At 37.4% G+C, this 23,228-nt stretch overlaps 2 protein-coding genes, 1 long non-coding RNA gene and 1 other non-coding gene across 5 annotated transcripts; all 4 read right to left on the bottom strand.

The window, feature by feature from the left end:
* Positions 1 to 208: 208 nt before the first annotated feature.
* LOC147563584 (uncharacterized) lies at positions 209 to 3,724 on the bottom strand. Its single transcript, XR_015224841.1, has 2 exons — positions 3,564 to 3,724; positions 209 to 2,230 (listed from the first exon to the last, which is right to left on the bottom strand). It is a non-coding gene; the product is annotated as an uncharacterized LOC147563584 (long non-coding RNA).
* On the bottom strand, positions 2,447 to 2,544 carry LOC147563585 (small nucleolar RNA snoR113). Its single transcript, XR_015231654.1, has one exon. It is a non-coding gene; the product is annotated as a small nucleolar RNA snoR113 (small nucleolar RNA).
* Positions 3,725 to 5,908: 2,184 nt separating the features above from the next.
* LOC147563583 (zinc finger (Ran-binding) family protein) lies at positions 5,909 to 9,582 on the bottom strand. The gene is made up of 6 exons (XM_086638892.1): positions 8,733 to 9,582; positions 8,406 to 8,523; positions 7,906 to 8,240; positions 6,908 to 7,024; positions 6,580 to 6,678; positions 5,909 to 6,183 (listed from the first exon to the last, which is right to left on the bottom strand). The coding sequence occupies exons 1-6, from the start codon at positions 9,197 to 9,199 to the stop codon at positions 6,069 to 6,071; spliced, it is 1,251 nt and encodes a 416-aa protein (XP_086495018.1). The 5' UTR covers positions 9,200 to 9,582; the 3' UTR covers positions 5,909 to 6,068.
* Positions 9,583 to 10,474: 892 nt separating this feature from the next.
* LOC147563582 (ribosome production factor 2 homolog) lies at positions 10,475 to 12,711 on the bottom strand. Of its 2 annotated transcripts, none has more exons than XM_086638871.1 (7): positions 12,576 to 12,711; positions 12,211 to 12,288; positions 11,906 to 12,109; positions 11,390 to 11,635; positions 11,058 to 11,300; positions 10,898 to 10,963; positions 10,475 to 10,796 (listed from the first exon to the last, which is right to left on the bottom strand). In XM_086638871.1, exons 2-7 carry the CDS (start codon positions 12,277 to 12,279, stop codon positions 10,680 to 10,682), a joined length of 945 nt encoding a protein of 314 aa, XP_086494997.1. In that variant the 5' UTR covers positions 12,280 to 12,288; positions 12,576 to 12,711; the 3' UTR covers positions 10,475 to 10,679. The 2 variants fall into 2 exon arrangements, with proteins under 2 accessions (XP_086494997.1, XP_086495005.1); XM_086638879.1 differs by having other exon boundaries at positions 12,541 to 12,672.
* Between the last annotated feature and the right edge of the window lie 10,517 nt (positions 12,712 to 23,228).

Genomic DNA, 23,228 nt, shown 5'->3' with positions numbered 1-23,228 from the left:
AATTCTAAATCCTAAACTATAAACGGTAGAAAATGAAGTAAATATTAGAACCCTCAAATAAACTCTTTAAATTTTTTAAACATTCAAGTAGGAGAAATGCTTTTCTATCCTATAAGTTAACTCCCAAATTGGATGTCATCTTGACCACATTATTTCATAAACTTTAATATTTGGCAAGGGCGAAAGTGTTAAGATCGGGGGATGATAAGCAATTGATTACTACTCAAGTACCGGACAATCTAGAGTATATAATATTACAAAGAGATGACATTTATTACTTTCTAGGTTCAACTAAATACATTATCTATCATTGTTCAAAATATTGTCATGGCAAAAGTATTAAGAAAAAACACAAATAATAAGATTAACTACTTACACTTCATAAGAACACAATACAGCAAACTCTACTTCTCATCTGCTTATCCGTCGATCCACACAAAGAGTTTCACCAGTAGGTACCACTACAAAGAAACCCATCCTGAAAACCAAGAAAGCACGCAACTTTTGCACGTTAAAAGTAAGAAAGTAGAAAAGCAAAGAAAAAGAGCTGCACGAGATTGTGTTTCTATCTTTAGTGTTCGGTATATAATAAAACAAACAGTGATATAATGGACCTGCAAACTATTAAATGTATTACATTAGATACCAATAGAGAATTCTAACTTCAACAGCAAATGCCTACTCTACCGCAATAGCTGATACAGGAATCGTCAAAATATTACGTGCCATCCACGAGAGATTTAGGTTACATCATAAACATGTTAAAATTTCGTACAAAAAACTTGTAAATCCTTTTCCATCTCATCTTCACCAAATGTCGTATTATTGGCTTCGCCCAATGATCCGATCTCTTTAAACTTGGGCAATGGCTGTTTTTGATAGAGTAAATTGATCCTGTTTCGACATTCTTAACTTCTAGACTAGATGTCTCAGGATACAACATTTGGTAACAAAATTCCACAGATGAATGTTTTTTCATGGATCTAAACGACAGCAATAGCCAGTATCAAACTGAAACCAGAGGAGTACTTCCCAAACTTCAGTTGCATTCTCTCAGCCATGAGTCTAACATAGTCATGTCTAGTGCTACTTTCCTTCTTCAAAATCATCTGAATCGTCCGTAAAAAACCTTGTATAAGCATGTATTAGCTATGAGATAATTGCTTTTAGAGAATGAATTTGTAACTTAGATAATGATTTAGAAATTCCAAATCAAAATCTGTTCTGGCTCTTCTGAAGTAGGGCGTTCTTAATAGCCTTCAACGATCAACTTGAGATGTCTGAAGGCCTTTTTGATACAGAATACAATTATCAAGCATGACAAAAGTGGTATTATATCTTGTACGAATATCTATAAGAAATTCTCTTTTCTTAATTCCAAACTTTTAAGATACTTGACCGACTTCCGTATTTTCTCCACTGCTACATTAACCGTTTTTAACCCTTCTTTCACGGTATGATTCAAGATATGTCACAGAAATGAATATGAAATATGCACCACCATTATAAAGACTAAAGAGAACCTTAATAAGAAAGTTCATCCTTCATTGCTTGCCACATGTACCACTCGCTAGGGCATCGTCCGAGGTGATACAAAATTTTGACTCATATTTGAACATGAACGTACTAATTGGCAATTACCAGGAGTCCCAAGCTTCTGAAAATGACGGTGTAGAGTTGATGCCCCACTTCTTTTGGTATCATAAATATACTCGATACCGCAATGTTTACACTTCCCTTTCTCTCCTCCTCACCACCATTTTGACTAATCAAATCAAATTCATTCCATACTGTAGATTTTGAGTTCTTTTTCTATGACTTGGATCTTGAATCTTGAATCTTGAATCTTGAATTCTTGCACTTCAACCTGTCCATCGGGTCATTGTTAACTTACTCTTATGGGATAATAGTAGAACGCTAACATCATTAGTCCTAATGTCAGACATGAAGTTGTAGATTATATGTCCCACCTTTTCTACTATCATAACTATATTCAATCCCACTATGTCTACATTTGGCCTTTTCTTGCCCTTCATTTATAATCAAATTGAATTCACTCCATATTGAAGATTTGAAGTTTCTTTTGCATTGTGGTGTCTGGTTGGTATCATCAATATAGGGATTTTCCGTTTACCCTTTGCACTGATTTTGTCGTTTCATTCCAACCAAAGTTGTTCTCATTCAGTGATGATGGTGGTACGATGTATGCATATGTTCTTGACTTAGTACACTGCAAGAAGAAGCCAATGAAGAAGAGAGTACACAGGAGAACATATATATATGTGCGTGTGCGTGTGCGTGTGCGTGTGCGTGTGCGTGTGCGTGTGCGTGTGCGTGCGCGTGCGCGTGCGCGTGCGCGTGTGCGTGTGCGTGTGCGTGTGCGTGTGCGTGTGCGTGTGCGTGTGTGTTAGACCAGAGCTAACTATCTTCTGAAGAATTATTTTATCTGGCTCAGAAAACACCTTATGGTTATTCACATCGTTCTACTACCAATCGGTTGGAACCAAAGCAGCTGTAAGACCGGCCTTTTTTTCATCATTGCCAGTAAGAAATTTTTTCCACATTAATGGTTAGATAATTCAAAATCATTAGAAAACACAGAAGTAAAATACAGCCAAAAAAGTTTCTAAAAGGGCTAATATTGAGTTGACAGTGTCCTAGTTAAGTCCTGGTTATTTATGCCAAAGAAATAGAGAATTGTTCGACATTTTCTTCACAAAATCTAAACAGTGGCTAGTGAAGTTCTTTGGTTCTAACAAGGACATCAACCATTAATACAAGATTAAGTTATTTTAGTACATTTGAAATCAACGTCGATGGAAAAGCTCAAAAGCCAACACCTACGTATTTTTAAGAGCCGCCAAAGAGTTAGTAACTCAATAAGTATCATCTAACAACTCGAAGCTGATTCCTAATACTAGTTGCAAATATCAGACAAAGAGCTTCTAGCCTCTTATCGAGAGTTTAGCTTCCTTTTCCGACACAAAATTAACTACTAAATGCAACAATGACAAATAAACCTCGAAAAAAATCCACCAACCCAACCCTTAAATTTATACCTAATTCAACCTACCAATTAAACAACTATTAAGTTGCTTCAAAACAAGAAAAGTTTGAACTTTTTCCTTTGTTATTCGTTTTGATTAAAATGTATCGACCATTTTTCATATATCACTATTAGAACTAGGGTTATTTGGTTGGAAAAAACTAAAAGTTAAATAAACAGCTAAGGTTCGCGAGAATCACCCACATAACCAGCCAAGACCAGAGAGCCCTAAATAGCAAAATGTTAGTTAACTCCAGCTGCATACAGAATTCATACACTTGATTCTAGCAACCCGAACCCTAATTTTGCAACAAAATTTTAGGGGCAGAAGAACAATTTGAACAACATATTTTAAAATCTTGAATCAAAACTTAAATTTTGAAGCTTGGGTAGAAGTTTCTAACTGAAGTTCTTAACTACTAAGCACAGAGAAAACAAACAAATTTTTCAGGTAAAAGAATAAAATGCAAGCGAATCTGAAAACTGAAATGAACAAATAAATGTAATTGTTGATCACCTTGAGCTTTAACTCGCAATCAAAGATCAATGTCAATGTGGGTTTTATATAATTCACCAATGGTTGGAGGGAGATTTTGATTTCTCTGCGAAATTTCTAATTTCAAGCTATCAATGGTTGGACTTGGAGGGAGATTTTGAGAGGAGGGGAAGAAAATACATAACAACTGTAGCCCTAATTCTTAGTATTACGCAATTACCCTCGTTTTATATAAGAAGTACAAAAATAACCTCAAAACTCTTTTGCGTCAGAAACCCCAATTTTTCTCTCCTGCTGGAGGAGACCTCTATATTCCTCTTGTTCACTGAAATTGCCTCCACTTTTTTTTTTTTTTTTTTTTGTTGAAAATTGCCTCCACTTTATAATGCTCTCATCCATGAAGGGGTGGGAATTGGGCGGATATGGGTGCCCACAGGTACAAATACTTCGGGATTTTCCTCTGCCCAAAGCCCGCCCACACCCGTTAAAAGAGTCGGGTTGTCGAGCAACGGGCGGTTTGAGTACGGGCATAGTTTTGCATCCAAGTCCGAATCATTTTTTTATTTGTTTGTTTAGGGAATCAATTCCTTTCTTCTTTCATATTTCAGTAGATTGTTAATGTTATATAAATCCATGGGGTTTAGGTCCAAAATAAAGTTCAAAAAGGGTTTAAGGTCCAATCTTCTCAAAAAATAGGTTTTTAGTCCTTTTCCGTTTTGAAGAAACATTGTTGTTACATAATGTGTTATGTATGACACATATAAAGAAAAATGAAATAAAGTATGAAACTTTAACAATAAATAACAGGTAATTTATGAAACAAAACAAGAATCGATAAACAGAAAAACACTGTAACCTTGACATATAAACATACTTTAACTAAGTTGGACTAAATATCCATTATAATTATTATTTTGGCTTAAAATCCTATATTAATACTAGGGTGGACTAAATGTGTGTTTAGGGGTAGATTTTTGGACTAAAAACCCAAAATTATTGATCAAATACTGATATATTTAGCTATATATATATGTGCTTGTATTTGGTCTTAGTAATAGCTCTTAAAGATCCCTCATCTAATGACATACGTTCTCCCCGTCTTATTGAAGATTTGAAGTAGATTTCTTCTTTTAAGTTTCCTAATGGACCACAAACGGGCGACTATCTGTGGGCATTCATCGGGCTTGTCCTATCGAACTCGGGTGTGGGCGGGAGGTCGGGCAAGGGTTTTAACTCGTGCCCGCCCACCAAATTTCATTGAGCCGGACGGAATCTACCTGCAACGAGTAGCGGGTGCCCGTGGTCAGTCATGGGCTCGGATACCCATGGGACGGTTTCGGGCTCGTGGGCAACATTCCCACCCCTACTTCCATGAAGTGGCCCAAGCGGCCAAAAAAGAGGTTAGATTAGAATTTCTTTTGGGTGGTTCAAATTGTAGCTTGCGTCTTCAACAAAAAAAAAATTGTAGCTTGCCATACATTACTAAAATATGCTAACTTTCATCACAAAAAAAATTTTGGACAACAATTTGGTAACATTCATAATCAACGGTCCAGGTATGGGGTCCAAAGAAGTTCACGTGATCATTTTTGTCTAACCTAGCCTAGGTGCGCAGTCTGAGTGATTTTCAAAGTTGTAAATTTTATGGGGAAGTATTTCATCAAAAAAAATTATGGGGAAGTAGCATTTTGGTATATTAATAGGATGGTATGGAGGCCAACCCTGATTTCTTATAGCCACTCTTTTCAGCTTTGGGGTTTATCTAATGGTTACTCGAATATACAAAGGTATACTTTATAAATCGTTATTTTTATGTTTAACTTCATTTGACGATTAAAATGGTGGTCTTACTATAAGAAGTTAGAATGAGCTAATTTTATGTAGTTTATTGTTATTTTTACTGCAAACTCGGAGCATAAAAAGGCCGACCACAATCCACAAGGACATAGAAAAGTTGTAGTGAATAAGCAAATTAACTGTCATTCGTACGTCATTGAACGTCATGACATCATTGAGATACAGTTGGAAGATGCAACATGAGTTGAATAAGCAAATTAACTGTCAAAACCTAGACACTTTGACCTGTCATATGAGAAGGAGACTACTTGATTTAGTGTTGATGGCTACACAAGATAACACTGGGGCATAAGTCACTTCCACCCAGTGGAACCAGTGAACCAAAAAGCCCATACCACTGAGACTTAACTCATGACCACTGAGACTTAATAGATATGAAATCGGTATTCAGTCAAGTCGCTTCCTACGATGAGAAAGAAAGCAAACCAACCCCTACAACTACAGACCTTTCCTTTATCCTGAATGCAACCCCCAACAGTCATCATTTGTTTCTTTTTATTGAAAGAGAATTTATGAGAGCAAACACGCTTTCTTTTTTAACTCAGCAATAGAAGTGTCTTCAATAGGTATAACAAATCTCACATACAAGATCAAAATTACTCAGCTCTAGAAGCTGGACTACAAATTTAAGTGAAAAACCTTCCCTATTAAGCAATGCCTAAATTAAACTTAACGAGGACTTTTCCATAGTTGTTCTTCATAAGGCGATTCCTCCTTATCCTTGGGACGGTCACAGTTGCACTTCAGACATACCGTGTTCTTCCTGAAGTTCACAAAGTCACACCTATAGAAAAACCACAAATCCATGTCAACATTATGTGTCTCGAGAATCTATGTTTTTATGGGTTTAAATGAATTAGGTTATTGATGATTAAATAGTTAACAAACTGTATATGTTTGGTTAAAGGAATCATGAATCCCTTCATGGATCTTTAAGATTTTCCTTGGTCTATTTGGTATGCGATAAACCAAAATCAAGCCAAATCTTAGGGGATGGGCTGGTGCTGGGTTGTAGAACCAATACAAAAGAAGGAAAGTAACTCCAAAGAAGTACAGATTCTTTGGATTTTTAGTTGCCAAACACAAAAAGGAATTAAAATTCCTAGCAAGCCCTACTGTTCCTTTTTTATGGCAAGAAAATTGACTCGGCGAAGAAATGCGAAAGCAAAGAGAGACTTACGAGGGGCATTCCCACTCTCCTGGTTGAAGATCTCTCTTGGGTCTGGGCCCTACGCAACGCAGGCAGCTTTTGTTTCGAGAGAAATTCATGAAACTACACCTGCAAGAAAAATTAGGGAGTCTCCATTCATAAGCACAAAAAATGAAGATAGGATCGTAGGAAATATCCAGAAGGTATCATCTACTTGAGAAAGAATTCTAAAAAGAGAAAGTAGAGCTAAAAAACATATGGACATAACTAACAATGTTAAGCTGAGATGCCAGATGCATATAAGCTGCCACATCATGGGCATATAACATTACATCAGAGGGATTTAGGTTAGACTTACTTTGGACATGTCCAATCTCCTTTCTTCATTTCAACTTCATCAACACTAACTCGCTTAGGTCCATCTTCTTTGCACTCAAGGCATCTTACGTTTCTGGCGAAGTTCATGAAATTGCATCTTCATCACATGCACAGGGGAACACCAGTTAGTCTCCAAATATACAAGTTTTTGTCATACCAAGTCTTTAAAAGCAATAACAATCAGTATTACAGCACGAAGAAGTATGAGGCATGCTCAGTAATAGATTGAAAAAGAGAAATTGAGGTATGCTTAAAAGCTAAAAGGACTATGGCAAACCCAGACCCCAGCTGCCTTAATAATATTCTAGAGCAAGATGTTCATCCTATAGCCTGCCACATCAAGGTTGTTACGGTCGAAAAGCGAGCAGAGGAAACTATGAATAATAGGTGCAGGGAGGGCTTTGATGGGGAAGGTGGGACAACTTCACCATACAGATAAGATAAAATGTGGTGATATAATGTGAAACGGCTATTTGAAATATATATTTATATGTTTAAAGTAATCAATTATATCAACAGATAAATGATATGCTAGTATATATAAAATACGCTTTAAATGACCAAACAATTAACAGCATATTATCGCCACCCATAGATGTGCTACATCAGAAAGACATGGTGGCCAAATATAAAATAGAGACTTCTATCAAGACATGTGTCGAAGGGGTCCCCTTGACAACACAGGATTGGTATCGTGATCTACAAACTAGTCTTCCCACAATTGTTAATCATCTTTTGTTTCATTTCAGAATGCATCTAGGCTCTAGCTATCCATTGCATGAACAAATTAAAGAGGACCCTACAAGAATTACGCAAAAATTAGCCTAATATAGGCCTTAATGCGAATTTAACTCATTTAAGGCATCTTATCTAACAAAGAAATCCGATTTGAGTATAGTCTATTAACTAAGAAAAGACAACTGGAGCAGAATCTTGGAGATCTGCTAAGTTGATGTCCACAGTGCAAACATTACTTACTTGGAACAAATCCAATCCCCACGCTTCATCTCAATATTTTGAGCCCTTCCATGATCCACTATCCTCTCAGGTTTTTTTGCAGATTTAACAGCAGGCGTTGGTAGTGCAGGATCAACGGCTGTTTCACTAAGTGCAATCAATTCAGAAAGCAGTTTCCGAGCAGATGCTTCAACATTTTCGCGAACATTTGTTTCCCTTCCATCTTGAACATTTGGATCTAATGCGTAAATCAACAACATACGCACAATATCGACAGTACGAGCAGCTGCTTCAGATTCCTTCAGTATCATATATGCTCTATCACAAGAACCTCGTAAAGTGCAGCAACTACATACCTGCAAATGTGATTTTAGTCAGTTAAAGAAATACGATTTCACTACTAAGTTAAAGACTCATTTATTTCAACGTCTCTTACTAGTTATGATTAACAATAGTCACGACTACAACAATTACCCGTCATAACAAAAAGAAAAAGAACGAAAGGAAATAACTTCACTTACATCGCCTTCATCAAGTCTAACAAATGCCCTCAATCTTTTGGATGAATTAACAGCTTTTCGATTTAAAGTTGGACACCCATACTTAACAACAGTTTGAATATCTTCTCTAGATAATGATCTGCAACAAAAAAAGCAATTAAAGTATTACAAACTTAGAACATCACCATGTATGGCAATCAATTTCATAGTTCATCATCAACAATTACAACTAGGTTATAATCTTTAACTTAAATAAAAATGTCTTCTGTATTCTTATTTACAGCTATAAATCATTACCCATATAAAATATGAATTCATTGATAAAGAAACAAGTATAAAAGAGCTTACTTGCAGATATCGAATCGTTCTCTGGCAAAATTTAGACAAGCATTCTTCACTTGATTCAAGTCAGCTCGAGGGTTTCCGGCAGTAGAATCAGCGACACCATCACCATCATCATCATCAGCCGGAGAAGAAGATTCTTCAAAGTAGCCTTTACTTTTCAAGCGGTCAATAAAGGTATTCCATTCAGGCCATGGATGAGAACCAAGAACCCCAACTGATTCAGTACTAGTTTCGGGAAGGTTATCAATGGAGGCAACTGAAGTAGTAGAATAAGATTTAAATAGATGGGAAATAGGAAAAAGAGAAGGTTTTGTTAAAGATGACGAGAGAGAAAGAGAAGAAGGTAAGAGACTAGAGAGAGAAGAAGAAGAAGAAGAAGAAGAGAGAGGGTTTGAAGAAGAAGAGGGGTATCGGTGAATACGGAAGAGAGTAGTACCGAAAAGTAACCTTCTTGAAGCTGTTATCTTCATGACTTCCAAATGAAATGAAGAATTTACTCTCAAGACTAGAGAGAGAAAGAAAGAGAGTTACGTGGGCATAGATAGATAGATAGATGGAGGTTGAAGAAAGAAGATGAAGGGCCCGAAGATGAACGAGAAGATAGAGAGTGATAATTACAGTGAGAAAGATATGAACTTTGGGTTAGGGCAATGAAACAGTTGGGCCGGAGTAGCCCTACTACTGCTGAGCTTCATGTGGGCTATTAATCGCTCTAGTGGCCCAGTCCAGTTCTTCATTGATTTTATTCTGCTTTTTCCTCAGAGGAAGTGGGAATTATAAGCAGATTTTTATAGGATTCTGCATGCCAGCCTGCTAGCCATTTTGTCTCCTCTTGCATTTTAGGGCTTCACACCTTTAGAATGTATCACAAGAAAAGAGTTTATGAGAGGCACCATACTTGGTAGTTTTACAATGCATTATCACCCAATCATAACAATGACTATCGCGTTAATATCATGTTATAGAATTACGCTGAACGATAAGGTCCTCTTTAGCATTTTCAGGGCCTCAGGACACCCACCGATGTCCGGTTGTTTTATAACAAGACCATAGTTTTACTGGGTGAACTTTAGAGATATATTGTTGTAGAAATTATGACTTCAAGTCCAGTGAGTAAATTAGAATCGATAACCGAGAAGATTTTTCCATGAAATACATACTACTTTTTAACTCACAAATGTAGACGACGCCAATGACGATTTAAGCCACAAAGGTGATCAAAATTGTCTCCCTATGACACCAAGGCCTAAGCTCGAGAGGTACAAGGTTTTCGTTATGGTGTAGACTTCATGAGCCAACCTAAAAGACTTTGACACTTACTAGGTTTGAGCTCGTGCACCAATAGTCGGGCTCCACATGCCTCTCAGAGCATGTCATATTACCACATTCCCCCTCACAAATACTCTAATTGAGGAACAAAACTGAAAATGCTAAGGTATAAACTAAAGACCGAAATGGCATCTTCATTCCATCATATGACAGTATATTTACACAAGTTGCGGTATTCATAGCTAAACTAGGTGCAGCTGTGGGATCAGAAGGTATAGGCCGAATTGTAGACTTAGAAAGTGAAGTAAATAACAAGTTGAGATGATATACTAGTAGTGTGTTGTTTCTGAGGGGTGGGTAATATTTTGGATGTCAAAAGAATTTTCCTAGTTCCTTGGAAAACTACAGCAGAGGGATTGAAACCCTGATTAGATGGTTATCGAAAAAGTCAGGAAATTGCATATGCAAAATTAGCAGAGAGAAAGAGCCCATTTGTTAGAGAGAAAGAGAGTTCTGCAGCTATCACAAAATATTCTACCTTACTAAGCAAACAAAAAAAGAGGTCCGTAAAAGAAAACTCAGACCTCAAAATGTGATATTCTCTCATGAAAGCTTCAAACTTTATATTACAAGAAATACCCAACTCCTCAAAATTTGCATAACAAAATTCAAGCACACATTTTAATCAGAATTCACCTTCTGCTTCTTCGGTTCCTCGGTACTTTTCTCTTTGGTTTTACCTTCACGTCTTTCCCTCTTAAGCCCCTTGGCGTTGTTAAACAGTTCCATATTACCAACCTAAAACCAATCAAAAGAATAAAATTAAAACCACAAGACACTGTTGATGATAACTAAGAAAAGCTCGGGACAATACAAACAAGAAAAAGATATTCATCTACCTGTTGGTCTGGCATGTAAACTTTTCCAATCTTTCCTCCAGTGATATCGTGTCTAACATTTTTCTCCTGAAAATCAAATGGCAGAAGCTTTTAAGCATGCAAATTATCCAACCAAAATAGAATAAAGAAAAAGATATTTTCGAGTTGTTAGATGGTCAACCTTCTTTTTAGGACGTTCGGTTCTTGTTTTCATGGCTTCTTTCCTTAAACCCTCATTAGGAAGGCGATGGCGACGAACCACCAAGTCCATGGAGGGACCAACTTCGACCAATTCCATCCTTGGGACAACTGTACCAGATCTTTTAAGTCGAAGAGCGCAATGAGTAAACAAAACGGTTTTCGAGGATAAAGCCGTGCATACATACACTCTGTCTACACCAGCAAGATTTAAATTCTCCACAACCTACATGATTAGATTTATGATCTTTAATGCTTTATATCTTTCATGATTATGTAAGAGAAGGGAAAAATGCTACGAAGTTCAAATGTTACCTCTCCCCGAAATAAATCTAGCAACACTTCCTTCAAATGTTTCAATTCTTCTACACTCTCAAAACCCTCTCCAATGAAAGCGAAGAGAGGCTTGGACCCAATTCGAGGGGCCAATTTCTTGTCAAAAGAGAATGACTCCATTGATTTGAAGTTTTCGACTCCAACCTCAACAAGATCGTAGATGTGGTGATCATAAGTCCTTCCAATTACTAGATTGTTGGGTCGCTTCTTCGAGTGAGAACCATACTGGGGAAAAAAAGGACATCAACGACATATTCATACAACAGTTTTACAAGGTAAAAAAAGGTCATTCCTTTGACTGCTAAAACAAAGCAAGTAAACCCTAATCAAGTAACCATGTAAGAAAACATTCCAAAAAACAATTAGATCAACAAACGCCTTCTTTCTGATACTATAACCCTACAACGGAACTTGGCATACTAATAAAGATATAACAAGAGACTTTAGTAACATATACCAAAAAAACAACTCTGAGAAATTTATATAATTGCTTACCACAAAAAGACTGCAATCAGTTTTGAGAGAGAAGAACTCTAGAGATGTTTCGCCCCCACTTTCAAAAGGTCTAATGTTATCATTCTTCCGTGTATATCTAATAGCACTACCTCTTTTAAGGTGATAAATATCAGTCAAAATAACATTCAAAACATTGCTGGTCTTTGTACCTTGAAGGATTAGGGTTTTCTTCCCATTCTCAACCTATATCATAATTCATAAAGGTTAAATGACTATTATAACAAATACCCATTATAAGAAAATGAAACTTCTTCAACAAAAATGAAATCTTGGGATCCACTTACAAGTTTTGGTGCACGCTTTTCGACTTCTCTTTTAGCTCTAGCATTTTTAGGGGTTCTGATTTTCAACATTATCAATTGCTACAGATTAAAAAAAACAGGGGGGATGAATCAAATATATATCAAAAAAGACATAATCAAGATGGCAAAAAGGAATAAAATTAACAGTAAATACTAGCCGCCCCACTCCAGTTTCTGAACAAGTGAGATAATTTTGATGGAAAAAAAATTCAATCTTTCAATATGATTATTAAGATTAAACACTAATAAGTACGAAAATGGTATTAACTTTCTTAATCAGTTGAAGCAAATCAAAATCGGTCGTTTTAAAACCTGAGAGTGAATAGAGATGGTAGTGAAGAATGAACCTGATGAATGGAGAAGACGGAGTAGAGACGATGGATACTATGAGGAGTAGAGAGAAGTTCTTTTTTTCTAGGGTTTCGAAGTTCTTTGTTTTAGGGCTCGTTTTAGTTGCACTGTTGGCGCCATGGTTCCCCCACCTCTTTTTCGGCACTTCGCTTTGAATGGCACAACTTGCACAAGCCCGATTAAGAATTTTACAAGCACACACACAAACATATTTTTTTAACAAAAGCAAAGAATGGAAAAAAGATGCAAATGGGCCACGACAAGAGTGTTGCCATTGGATTTTTCTCCAATGTCCACTACCTTCACCATTATCTCTCCTTCCTCTCTCAATTTTCTCTCGACAAAACATACAACCGAAACCCACATTGTTCTTCAAATTGTGCCGTAAATCGTAATGTTCATTACTTTGTGCCCTGTCTAGAGGAAGATGCAGAGAGTACAAACCCACGTCGTTCTCTTCGCTAAATTTTGTTTCATCTCAATATTTTTCTAATTCTAGCACGAGGTTTTGAATAAAACTCATGTGAAGAAAGTAACGCGAAATGGCAATTTTTTAATTGAAATAGACCATACTTATGGTTCTTTTTTTTGTTCTATTGTACTTGTTACCATCATTTATTTTTCTATTTATCTGTTGGATATTCATCTTCTTTTTTTTCTCATGTTTTTAGTTTTTTCTCTTTTTTGATGAAATATTCTCATGTTTTAGTTGGAAGATGGATGTTTTGTTTGCAATGCAGACATTTAGAATCCCTAAATCCATGTTTTGTAGTTATAATATGAAGTTGTGTTTGTAAAGGGAGAAAAGTCCTGAACGGTGCCTTTAATTTGCCAATCTCACCTAGGCCCATTACTAATTCTTTTTTAGTTGGATACCCATCCATGGAGATTGACTTAGAACTATTATGATGAGGAGAGAATCCCATAAACATGAATTTCATGTATATTTTATGTAAACGTACCTTTATAACGAAGAAATAAAACGAACATAACATGAAATATGAGACTTCACTTACTAAATGCGACTTCACTTACTAAACGAACATAACCTACCAAAATAGGATTAAAAATATGAGACTTCACTTACTAAATGCTAATTTTACAAACTTTCGCTTGCTATACTGATATTGTTTCTTATCACTCAAATTCAGCATCTTAAACAAAGTGATCTTAGGCACACGAAAACTAAACATCAATCTTAAACAATTAGATCTAGAAAGTAGGATTAGGTGAGTGAGGTCAGAGGTGAGGGTAGGAAGTGGGCACAGCAGGCTAAAACACTCTAGTAATGAAGCACAATATGGGTCTAGTATTGTTTAATTATAGGCACTTTCGGCCTTAGCTTTGTACTTTGTTACTTACTAGGCATGTAATCTCATTTCAAAGTTAGGTTTAACCATATATTAAATTAATTAAACATCACATCTCTATTGCACGTTTTGTGTGAAAGGGTTCAAACCTTTGAATTATATAACACACTCGAGTGTAACGAGTGGAGATGAAGGAGGTGATGTTCTCGGTTGATGACCGAGAGGGAGAGTGTCTCGGTTATAGCCGAGAGCTATGTGACAACTCTTGGTGAAGACCGAGAGTGGTGATGCTCGGGTATAACCGAGAGTGAAGGAGACTCTGTCTCGGTTGTGATAGCCGAGAGACCGAGAGAGGAAGATGATGGTCTCGGATAGACAACCGAGAAGATGAAGATCTTCAGGTGAAGGCCGAGAAGAAGGATGGTTGATAGTGATGAGAGATAACAGCTTAGGTAAATACCTTGGTTTTATTATTCACTTACAACTTGTATATTACATTATGAATGAACCTCTTTATATAGGTTTACATGAAGAAGAGTTTAAGGTTATCAAAACTTATCTAAACTAATCCTAAACTAATCTAAATTACAATCCTAATACCTAAGGAATCCTAGTTGTAGTAGGATTCCTATTTGGACCAAGTCCACTCGGTTTGGCCGAGTGGAGTGGATCTTCCAACACTCCCCCTCAAGTTAGAGCGGGAATGGAAGTAACGCCTAACTTGCCAATAATGTTCTTGAACGGTTCTGCCCCAAGTGGCTTTGTGAAGATATCCGCTAACTGATTTTCTGTACTGGTGAAGCGTGTGGCAATGACGTTGTCTTTGATCTTTTCACGAACGATGTGGCAATCTATCTCAATGTGTTTTGTACGTTCGTGGAAGACGGGATTATCAGCAATGTGGAGAGCGGCCCGATTGTCACAGTAAACTGTCATCGGGTCAGAGTGATTGATTCCAAAATCAAGTAGTAAATACTTGAGCCATTGTAATTCGCATGTGAGGATGGCTAAAGCTCGATATTCTGCTTCTGCCGAAGATTTTGCAACTGTGGGTTGCTTCTTTGATTTCCAGGAGAGAGGGCTGGATCCCAACATTGTGAAATACCCAGTAGTAGATCTACGGGTTGAAGGACAGCCAGCCCAATCCGAATCACAGTATCCTGTAATATGGAGAGAACTGTCTGCGGATAAGAAGACTCCTTTATCAAGAGTACCCTTCAAGTATCGTAGAACGCGATGAGCTGCGTCTAAGTGTACTTGGCTAGGTGTTTGCATGAACTGACTGAGGTTGTTTACGGCAAAGGTGATATCCGGCCGTGTAACCGTTAAGTAAAGTAATCTGCCTATGAGACGGCGGTAAACCGACAGATCTGGTAAAGGTGTACCGTCGGTGGGACTGAGACGTAATTTTTGTTCCATGGGAAACTCAGAAGGACGTGCAGCGGTGAGTCCAGAATCTTTTAAAATATCAAGAGCATATTTCCTTTGACATAGAAATATGTCTTGTGATGAGCGAGATACTTCGATACCAAGGAAGTATTGTAGGCGGCCCAGATCCTTTAGTGAAAAAGCTTTATTTAGAAATATTTTTAACTGGGAAATAGCATGATCATTATTTCCCGTGATAATTATGTCGTCTACGTAGACGAGGACATAGATTTGAGTGGAGTGAGATCTAAAAGTAAAAAGAGAATAGTCACTTTTAGACTGAGAAAAGCCACGTTCGATGAGAACGGAGGAAAATTTTGAAAACCATTGTCGAGAGGCCTGTTTGAGACCATAGAGAGATTTATGGAGACGACATACTTTAGACTCCCCCTGAGATGAAAAACCGGGGGGTAATTTCATGTAGACTTCTTCATGAAGGTCGCCTTGAAGAAAGGCGTTATTGACATCCAATTGATGGAGAGTCCACCCTTTAATGGCGGCAAGAGAGAGAAGGACGCGAACAGTTACTAATTTAGCAACTGGAGCAAAAGTGTCATTATAGTCTAATCCCTCGATTTGGGTATAGCCTTTGGCTACTAGGCGGGCTTTATATCGCTCTATAGATCCATCGGATTTGAATTTAATTTTATACACCCATTTGCAACCGATGGGCTTTTTGCCGGGTGGTAAAACAGTGATTGTCCAGGTTTTATTTTCTTCCAAGGCTGAAATTTCCTTGGCCATGGACTCCTTCCAATGAGGGGACTTCATTGCTTGAGTGAAGGAGGTTGGTTCGGTAGATGATAAAACCGAAGAGAGAAATTGTTGATGAGAGTTTGAAAACGAGTTAATGGAAAAATAGTTTTCAAGAGGATATTTAACAATGTTAGTATTTGAACACACATAGCCATCTAGATGACTAGGCGGGCGGCGAGACCGAACCGGTCGGCCGGAATCAGTAACGACGAAGTCGGAGATCCGGACGTCGGATGGAGGAATCGGCAATGAAGAATCACTGCTCGGTGGTGTAGATAAACTTTCTGGAGGCACACCAGTACCCGGGTCCTCATTAGAAATTACTGGAGGCACCCCTGATGGGTTAGACGGTCCACTGTTAGGTGGACCTGAAGTCGGGTCAGCAGGGGTGTCTGAAGGCACCCCTGTCGCCGAATGCAGACTCCCGGGGACAGGAACAGCAGATTCATCAGTGAATCTGCTGCTGTCCGCCGGTGGAATGGAACGAATTTTATCGTTTGTCGGAAAGACAAACGTGTCGTCGTCGTCGATAGTGATGAAGGGTTCCGGACGCGAGAGAGAGGGTTGTTCCATCGGTGTGGATGACATCGGGAATCGGTTTTCAATAAAGGTCACATCACGTGAGGTATAAATACGTCGGGTGGAGATATCATAGATTCGATAACCCTTTTGTCCGTTCGGATAACCAAGGAAGATGCCGGCGGAAGAACGAGCATCCATCTTAGTTTTGACCAAAGGAATTCGGGCATAACAAAGACATCCGAATACACGTAAGTGTGAAAGATTTGGAGGAGAACCCATGAGGATTTCATGAGGTGATTTTCCATCAAGAATAGGTGTAGGTAACTTGTTAATGAGATAGACGGCGGTTAGAACGCATTCTCCCCAAAAAGAGAGAGGGAGATGAGCTTGAAGACGTAAAGAACGTGCAATTTCAAGAATGTGACGGTGTTTGCGCTCAACAACACCGTTTTGTTGAGGTGTATAGGTACAACTACGTTGGTGGGAAATTCCCTTTTCAAGAAACCAACGTTGTAGAGAAGTATTCATAAACTCGGATCCGTTGTCCGTTCGAATTGTTTTAATGTTACAATTGAATTGTGTGTGAACGTAATTAGAGAAATTCATAATTAACGTATTTGAGTCCGATTTGGAATTCATGAGAAATATCCAAGTACAACGTGAGAAGTCGTCAACAAGGGTTAGAAAATAACGACACCCGGAGGTGGAGGGGACCGGAAAGGGACCCCATAAATCCATATGTACTATGTCAAATATACTTGAAGAAGTAGTAGTACTATTAGGAAAAGGTAAGCGACTTTGTTTAGAAAGGGGACATAATTCGCACGGTACTTTATTTGATAAAAAATTAAACTTCATACATGGAAGTCTAGAATTAAAATATTGAAAACGTGAAAAAGATGGGTGGCCAAGACGGCAATGCCATAAAACAAAAGACTCATGACTAGAATTATCTCGAACTAAATTTGAAACTGGAAAGATGGGACGCTCCGTGCGAAGGAAATAAAGGTCATCATGAAGACTACCAAGCCCAATCTCCGTCTTCGTTTTTCGGTCCTGAAAAAGACACAAATCATGGTCAAATAGGACGGTACAACGAAGGGATTTAGAAATCTGAGAGACAGATATGAGATTAAATTGAAAAGAAGGGATGTGAAGAACATCCTCTAAATAAAATCTATTCGTAAAATAGATGGTACCAATATGATCAACCTTGACTCGGGAGTCATCCGGTAATCGGACATATAAATCCGGTGGTGCAAGGGAATAAGAAGAGAATCTTGAAAGATTGGAACAAATATGTTTAGCGGCTCCTGAATCAATAACCCATGGAGGATGAGAAGAAGAAGAGTACTTACCTGTGAGATTGATGAGTGGATCCTTGTTGGTGCCGTTAGAGTGGTCGGTTGGTTGCCTATTGCGTTCCAATAATGCTAAAATACCTTGATATTGCTCATGAGTAAAAGATGACGTTGCAGGCACCCCCGAACCATTATGGTTCATAGCCGAACCGTTAGTGTCCATAACCGAAGCAGTCACGGGATCTTGGCGTGAACGGTTCCTTCTACGTTGACCGTAGTTGGGTGGATACCCATGTAATTTGTAGCACGAGGAAACATCATGTCCATGAATTTTGCAATTTTCGCAAAAGGGTCGAGGACGTTTAGTACGTTGTCTATCGGAACCGTTGAATCGGTTATGTGAGTAATCGTTGGAACCAACCACTAGGGCAGCAGTGTTAGAGTCAACATTCATGGGAGTAATGAGATTTTGTTGAACCTCTTCTTGCTTGATAAGTGAATGTATGCGAAGAATTGAAGGGAATGGTTCAATTAACAAGATTTGACTCCGAATTGATGAGAACCGGTCATTAAGACCTTGAAGAAATTCCATAGCTCTATCTTGGTTGGTTCTTTCAACCAAAGAGCGACCATGACCACATATACAAGGCTCGGTGATTAGCAAGGAATTGAGTTCATCTTGAAGAGCCTTGAGATGTGTAAAATACGTAGAAACGTCTAAATTCTCTTGTTTGAGACAAGAAATAGCTCTCCTTAATTGAAAGATTTTAGGAGCATTGGTTTGATGAAATCTATCAAAGAGATTCTTCCATATATCGGATGCCGTCTCATCATATAAGATAGATGATCGAAGAGGTGGGTCTACCGAATTAATAAGCCAACTAGAAACGAGATCGTTACATCGTCCCCATTGTTCTAATTCATTAGGATCGGTGGGTTTATCGATGCTTCCATCTACGAAACCTAGTTTGCCCTTTGCCCTTAAAGCTTTTGACATTCCTCGAGACCATGAGGAGTAATTATCACCGGTTAGAAGTGGTGTAATAAGAATAGTAGTAGGAGAATCCGAATGGTGAACATCAAACGGCCCACTATTGAGATTAGTGTGAATTTGAGAAGTTTCCGAAGTTTCGGGAGTAGTCATGATTCAAAAAAAAATTTGAAGGCTCTTATACCATGTGAAAGGGTTCAAACCTTTGAATTATATAACACACTCGAGTGTAACGAGTGGAAATGAAGGAGGTGATGTTCTCGGTTGATGACCGAGAGGGAGAGTGTCTCGGTTATAGCCGAGAGCTATGTGACAACTCTTGGTGAAGACCGAGAGTGGTGATGCTCGGGTATAACCGAGAGTGAAGGAGACTCTGTCTCGGTTGTGATAGCCGAGAGACCGAGAGAGGAAGATGATGGTCTCGGATAGACAACCGAGAAGATGAAGATCTTCAGGTGAAGGCCGAGAAGAAGGATGGTTGATAGTGATGAGAGATAACAGCTTAGGTAAATACCTTGGTTTTATTATTCACTTACAACTTGTACATTACTTTATGAATGAACCTCTTTATATAGGTTTACATGAAGAAGAGTTTAAGGTTATCAAAACTTATCTAAACTAATCCTAAACTAATCTAAATTACAATCCTAATACCTAAGGAATCCTAGTTGTAGTAGGATTCCTATTTGGACCAAGTCCACTCGGTTTGGCCGAGTGGAGTGGATCTTCCAACATTTTGCTTCGTCTTTATGTAATTTATTAAATAGATATTGAAAAGAAAAAAAAATAAGTTGATTAAACAATTTTCACGCCCTTTCATTCCGATTTTAGGTTCTTCCATCGTATTCTTTTTCTTTTTAAATCTCCATCACCTACTCTATCGAGATGCTGAGAAGGCCCCAATATAGCACTAAAAGCACCACCACTATTTCATTCAACCTTCTCATAAAAATTGAGAGGAGATTGTTTGTCTATAACATATTCATATAGATTTAGGCATGTACCCCATCTAGAGGATATATACCCCCATATGTGTGTGTACATATACCAAAATTTAACTTGGTGGCTCAAAAAAGTAGTAAGAAAACCATTTAAGTTGAAAATGGTTCTAGAATACCTAATAGAAGCTAATTGTCCATACACTAATATATAAATAGATGGATGACTTAATCAATAATCAACCCCTTTGGTATGTATCCATTTATTTCAAACAATGAACAACCCTAAGTTTATAGTTTACTTATATTGCTCTTTTATTATTTGCCTATGGACTATGGTAGGTAATTGATTGAATATTAGTTTACATACCCTAAGAAAGAATCCTGATTTGATGTTCTCAAACAATTGAATATCACACATTGGTTCTAACCTATATATACAATGCTCCTATGTCTAAGTTGCATTACATGAAAAAGTTACAATTGTTATTCGATTTATTTGTCAAATCTTTAATAGACCAATTTGAACTAACTGATCAAGCAATTTAATACGAATATATTTCATTAACTTCTATTTTGTCATATTGTAAAACGGACTGAAGTAGAAAATGATCATCTTTTCTTTAACTGAATACACGCGATATCTCATGGCATGACGTCGTTCAAAGAAGAAAATGCCAAATAAACTTACGTTTCAATCCGAGATTAAGTCCGTCAAGTCATAAATCACTTCTTTTTAGTAACATGGAACATGTACTGTCCTAAATACGTTTTTTCAATCAGAAAATATTGGCAAAAAGTACAATATTCCAAAAACGATTCACGACCTTTCTCCGACTTTTAGGATCTATTACACTAATTCACGATAAAAAAAAAATCAGGGAGAAAAAGATTAGTATATGACGTAAAAGTATTTCACACCAATACAATTTTTATATTGATAACAATATCTACACAGTAATATCCTTTTGAGCAATCTGATAGATTGCTTTATTCCAACTTAATTAAGCCAATAATCCAGCTAAGCAAATCAAATTGTGTCGCATCCCAATAAATATTTTCATGAAGTATCAAAATGTCATGTATGATATACAATCCAGTCTATGTCGAGAAAAATGAAGAATAACAATATTTAAATAAATTACTCACTTAAACATGTACTATAGTTTAACCTTTTTTTTTAAAGGCAATTATTTTACTTGTTGCAGTAAGGAAAATAATAGAGTTAATTCCTATATGACCCCCTACTTTGTGACCAGCTTCCTTTATGGCCCCCTTTTTTTCGTAAATTTAAATATTACCCCCTATTTTCAGGTAAATGTCATTACTACCCTTCTTAATAATAAATTTAAAACATTAAATAAAAAATATTTCCACCTCACCCCTCTCTCTCTCCACCTCATCTCTCCCTACACCTCACCCCTCTCTCTCTCTCTCCAATTCACCTCTCTCTCTCTCTCCAACTCACCTCTCTCTCTCCAACTCACCTCTCTCTCTCTCTTCAACTCACCCCTTTCTTCTCCGGCAAGGTGGCCGGAATTTTCCGACCGGCCACCTTCAAACCTAAAAAAAAAAATTCTCTCTCCTCTCTCTCTCTAAATTTTTTTTTTTTTTTAAAATCTCTCAACTCTCTCTCTCTAAAACTCCGGCGAAGGGGGTTTCCCTTCGCCGGAGCACGGCAGACCTTTAACGGTCTGCTCGTGAACAGACCAGATCTGGTCTGTTCACGGCTCCGGCGAAGGGAAACCCCCTTCGCCTGAGTTTTTAGAGAGAGAGAGAGATGAGAGGAAAAAAAAAATTTTTTTTTTTTTTTTTTTTGGAGGTCGCCGGCCGGAAAATTTTCCGGCCGGCGACTATATTCGAAGAAGATGAAGGTGAGTTGGAGAGAGAGAGAGGAGTGAGTTGGAAAGAGAGAGAGGTGAATTGGAGAGAGAGAGAGAGAGAGAGGGGTGAGTTGTAGAGAGAGATGAGGTGGAGAGAGAGAGAGAGAGGGGTGAGGTGAAAATAAGTTTTTTTAAATGTTTTAAATTTAGAATTAAGAAGGGTAATATTGACATTTACATGAAAATAGGGGGCCATATTTGAATTTACGAAAAAAAGGGGGCCATAAAGGAAGCTGGTCACAAAGTAGGGGGCCATATAGGAATTAACTCAAAATAATAATCTGGATTACTATTATTATAACTAAAGGTTGAATTTTGAAAATCTAACAAAAAATGAAAAATTAAAAGAGTAGCTCAAAATTCAATGAGAATAAATTTAAATAATACTAGTAATTAAGTTTCGTCTTTCCAAAAAAAAGTTACTCTAATAAAAGAATAGTTCAGTCATGTGTATTCCACGTGCAAGTCTCTCCTACATGCACGAAGAAGGATTCTCTAAAATTTGACATTTCCAACACTATTTCGTTTATTATATGATATCTAGTCTTTTTCATAAGTTTTACATTGTTTTTCTATCATGAAGCTCTTTCAGTTTACTCTTCGAAGTTAAATAATGCTACAAGTTGCAACAAATATTTATAAGAAAATTTGTTAAGATATTACTGCTAAAAAGAGTGTTTACTTGGGACTCTATGTCTCTATGACTCTATCCCCACTCTTAGGAGTCGGGGGTAGCTTGGTAGCTTTGCCAAATTCCATTAAACGTAAGAAAACTAGTTACATCATATCCACATAAAATCAACTAGGGTCCTAGTTTATACAAGTTACTAATGGGCCCATATTTGATGGGACCAAAAGTGAATAAAAATGCATACAATTCGGTTTTGACTAATTGCATGTGTACCTTATTTTAGTCAGGGGCGGATCCATGGGGGTGCGAGGGGGTGCCGTCGCACCCCCTGGATCCTCCCGAAAAAAAAATATACTAGCAGTATTATTTTAAAAAAAATATATATATCTATATACGAATATGTATATATATATATATATATGTTGTGATGTGACAATAAAACACAAAGAAGTCTTTGGCCTTGTGGTTAAAGTGCGGGTTAGGGTTGTGTAATATCGTGAGGAGTTCGATTCTGGCTACAAGCATTTTCAGGGAATTTTTACTTTTATGTTTTTCTATATATACCATATCGTGTGGCTATATGACATCAAGTGAAATTTGACTCAATGGTTGAGGCATTAAGTTTTTGACGCATGGAGCATGAGGTACTGAGTTCAAGTCCTTCGTAAACCTTTCAAACTTCAATTCATCTACCATATATCCTATACAATTCAATTCATCTCCCCTAAAATTTATAAACTTCAATCATCTACTATAAATCAACTCAATTCTCTACCTTTACATATATCTCCCATTTCTTCATCTCAGACCAACCAAAACCGCTTCTTCTTCATCTAATCAAGTATTCAAACTCAACTACCAACAAAGGAAATATATTTTACAAGAAAAA

This window comes from Eschscholzia californica, unplaced genomic scaffold (genome assembly GCF_041429995.1).
Source record: "Eschscholzia californica isolate CP2 unplaced genomic scaffold, dmEscCali1.0.p SCAF_1, whole genome shotgun sequence".
In the NCBI taxonomy this organism is placed as follows: Eukaryota; Viridiplantae; Streptophyta; class Magnoliopsida; order Ranunculales; family Papaveraceae; genus Eschscholzia; species Eschscholzia californica.
This window is presented reverse-complemented; position numbering and strand designations above follow the sequence as displayed.

Coding starts and splice junctions, on each gene's coding strand:
- LOC147563583 (XM_086638892.1), bottom strand. CDS start 9,199: ATGAAGATAACAGCTTCAAGAAGGTTACTTTTCGGTACTACTCTCTTC. Junction 8,241..8,405: donor TTAGACTTGATGAAGGCGAT/GTAAGTGAAGTT, acceptor TCACATTTGCAG/GTATGTAGTTGCTGCACTTT. Junction 7,025..7,905: donor GGGGATTGGATTTGTTCCAA/GTAAGTAATGTT, acceptor CATGTGATGAAG/ATGCAATTTCATGAACTTCG.
- LOC147563582 (XM_086638871.1), bottom strand. CDS start 12,279: ATGTTGAAAATCAGAACCCCTAAAAATGCTAGAGCTAAAAGAGAAGTC. Junction 11,636..11,905: donor CTGATTGCAGTCTTTTTGTG/GTAAGCAATTAT, acceptor TTTTTTCCCCAG/TATGGTTCTCACTCGAAGAA. Junction 10,964..11,057: donor CCGAACGTCCTAAAAAGAAG/GTTGACCATCTA, acceptor TTTGATTTTCAG/GAGAAAAATGTTAGACACGA.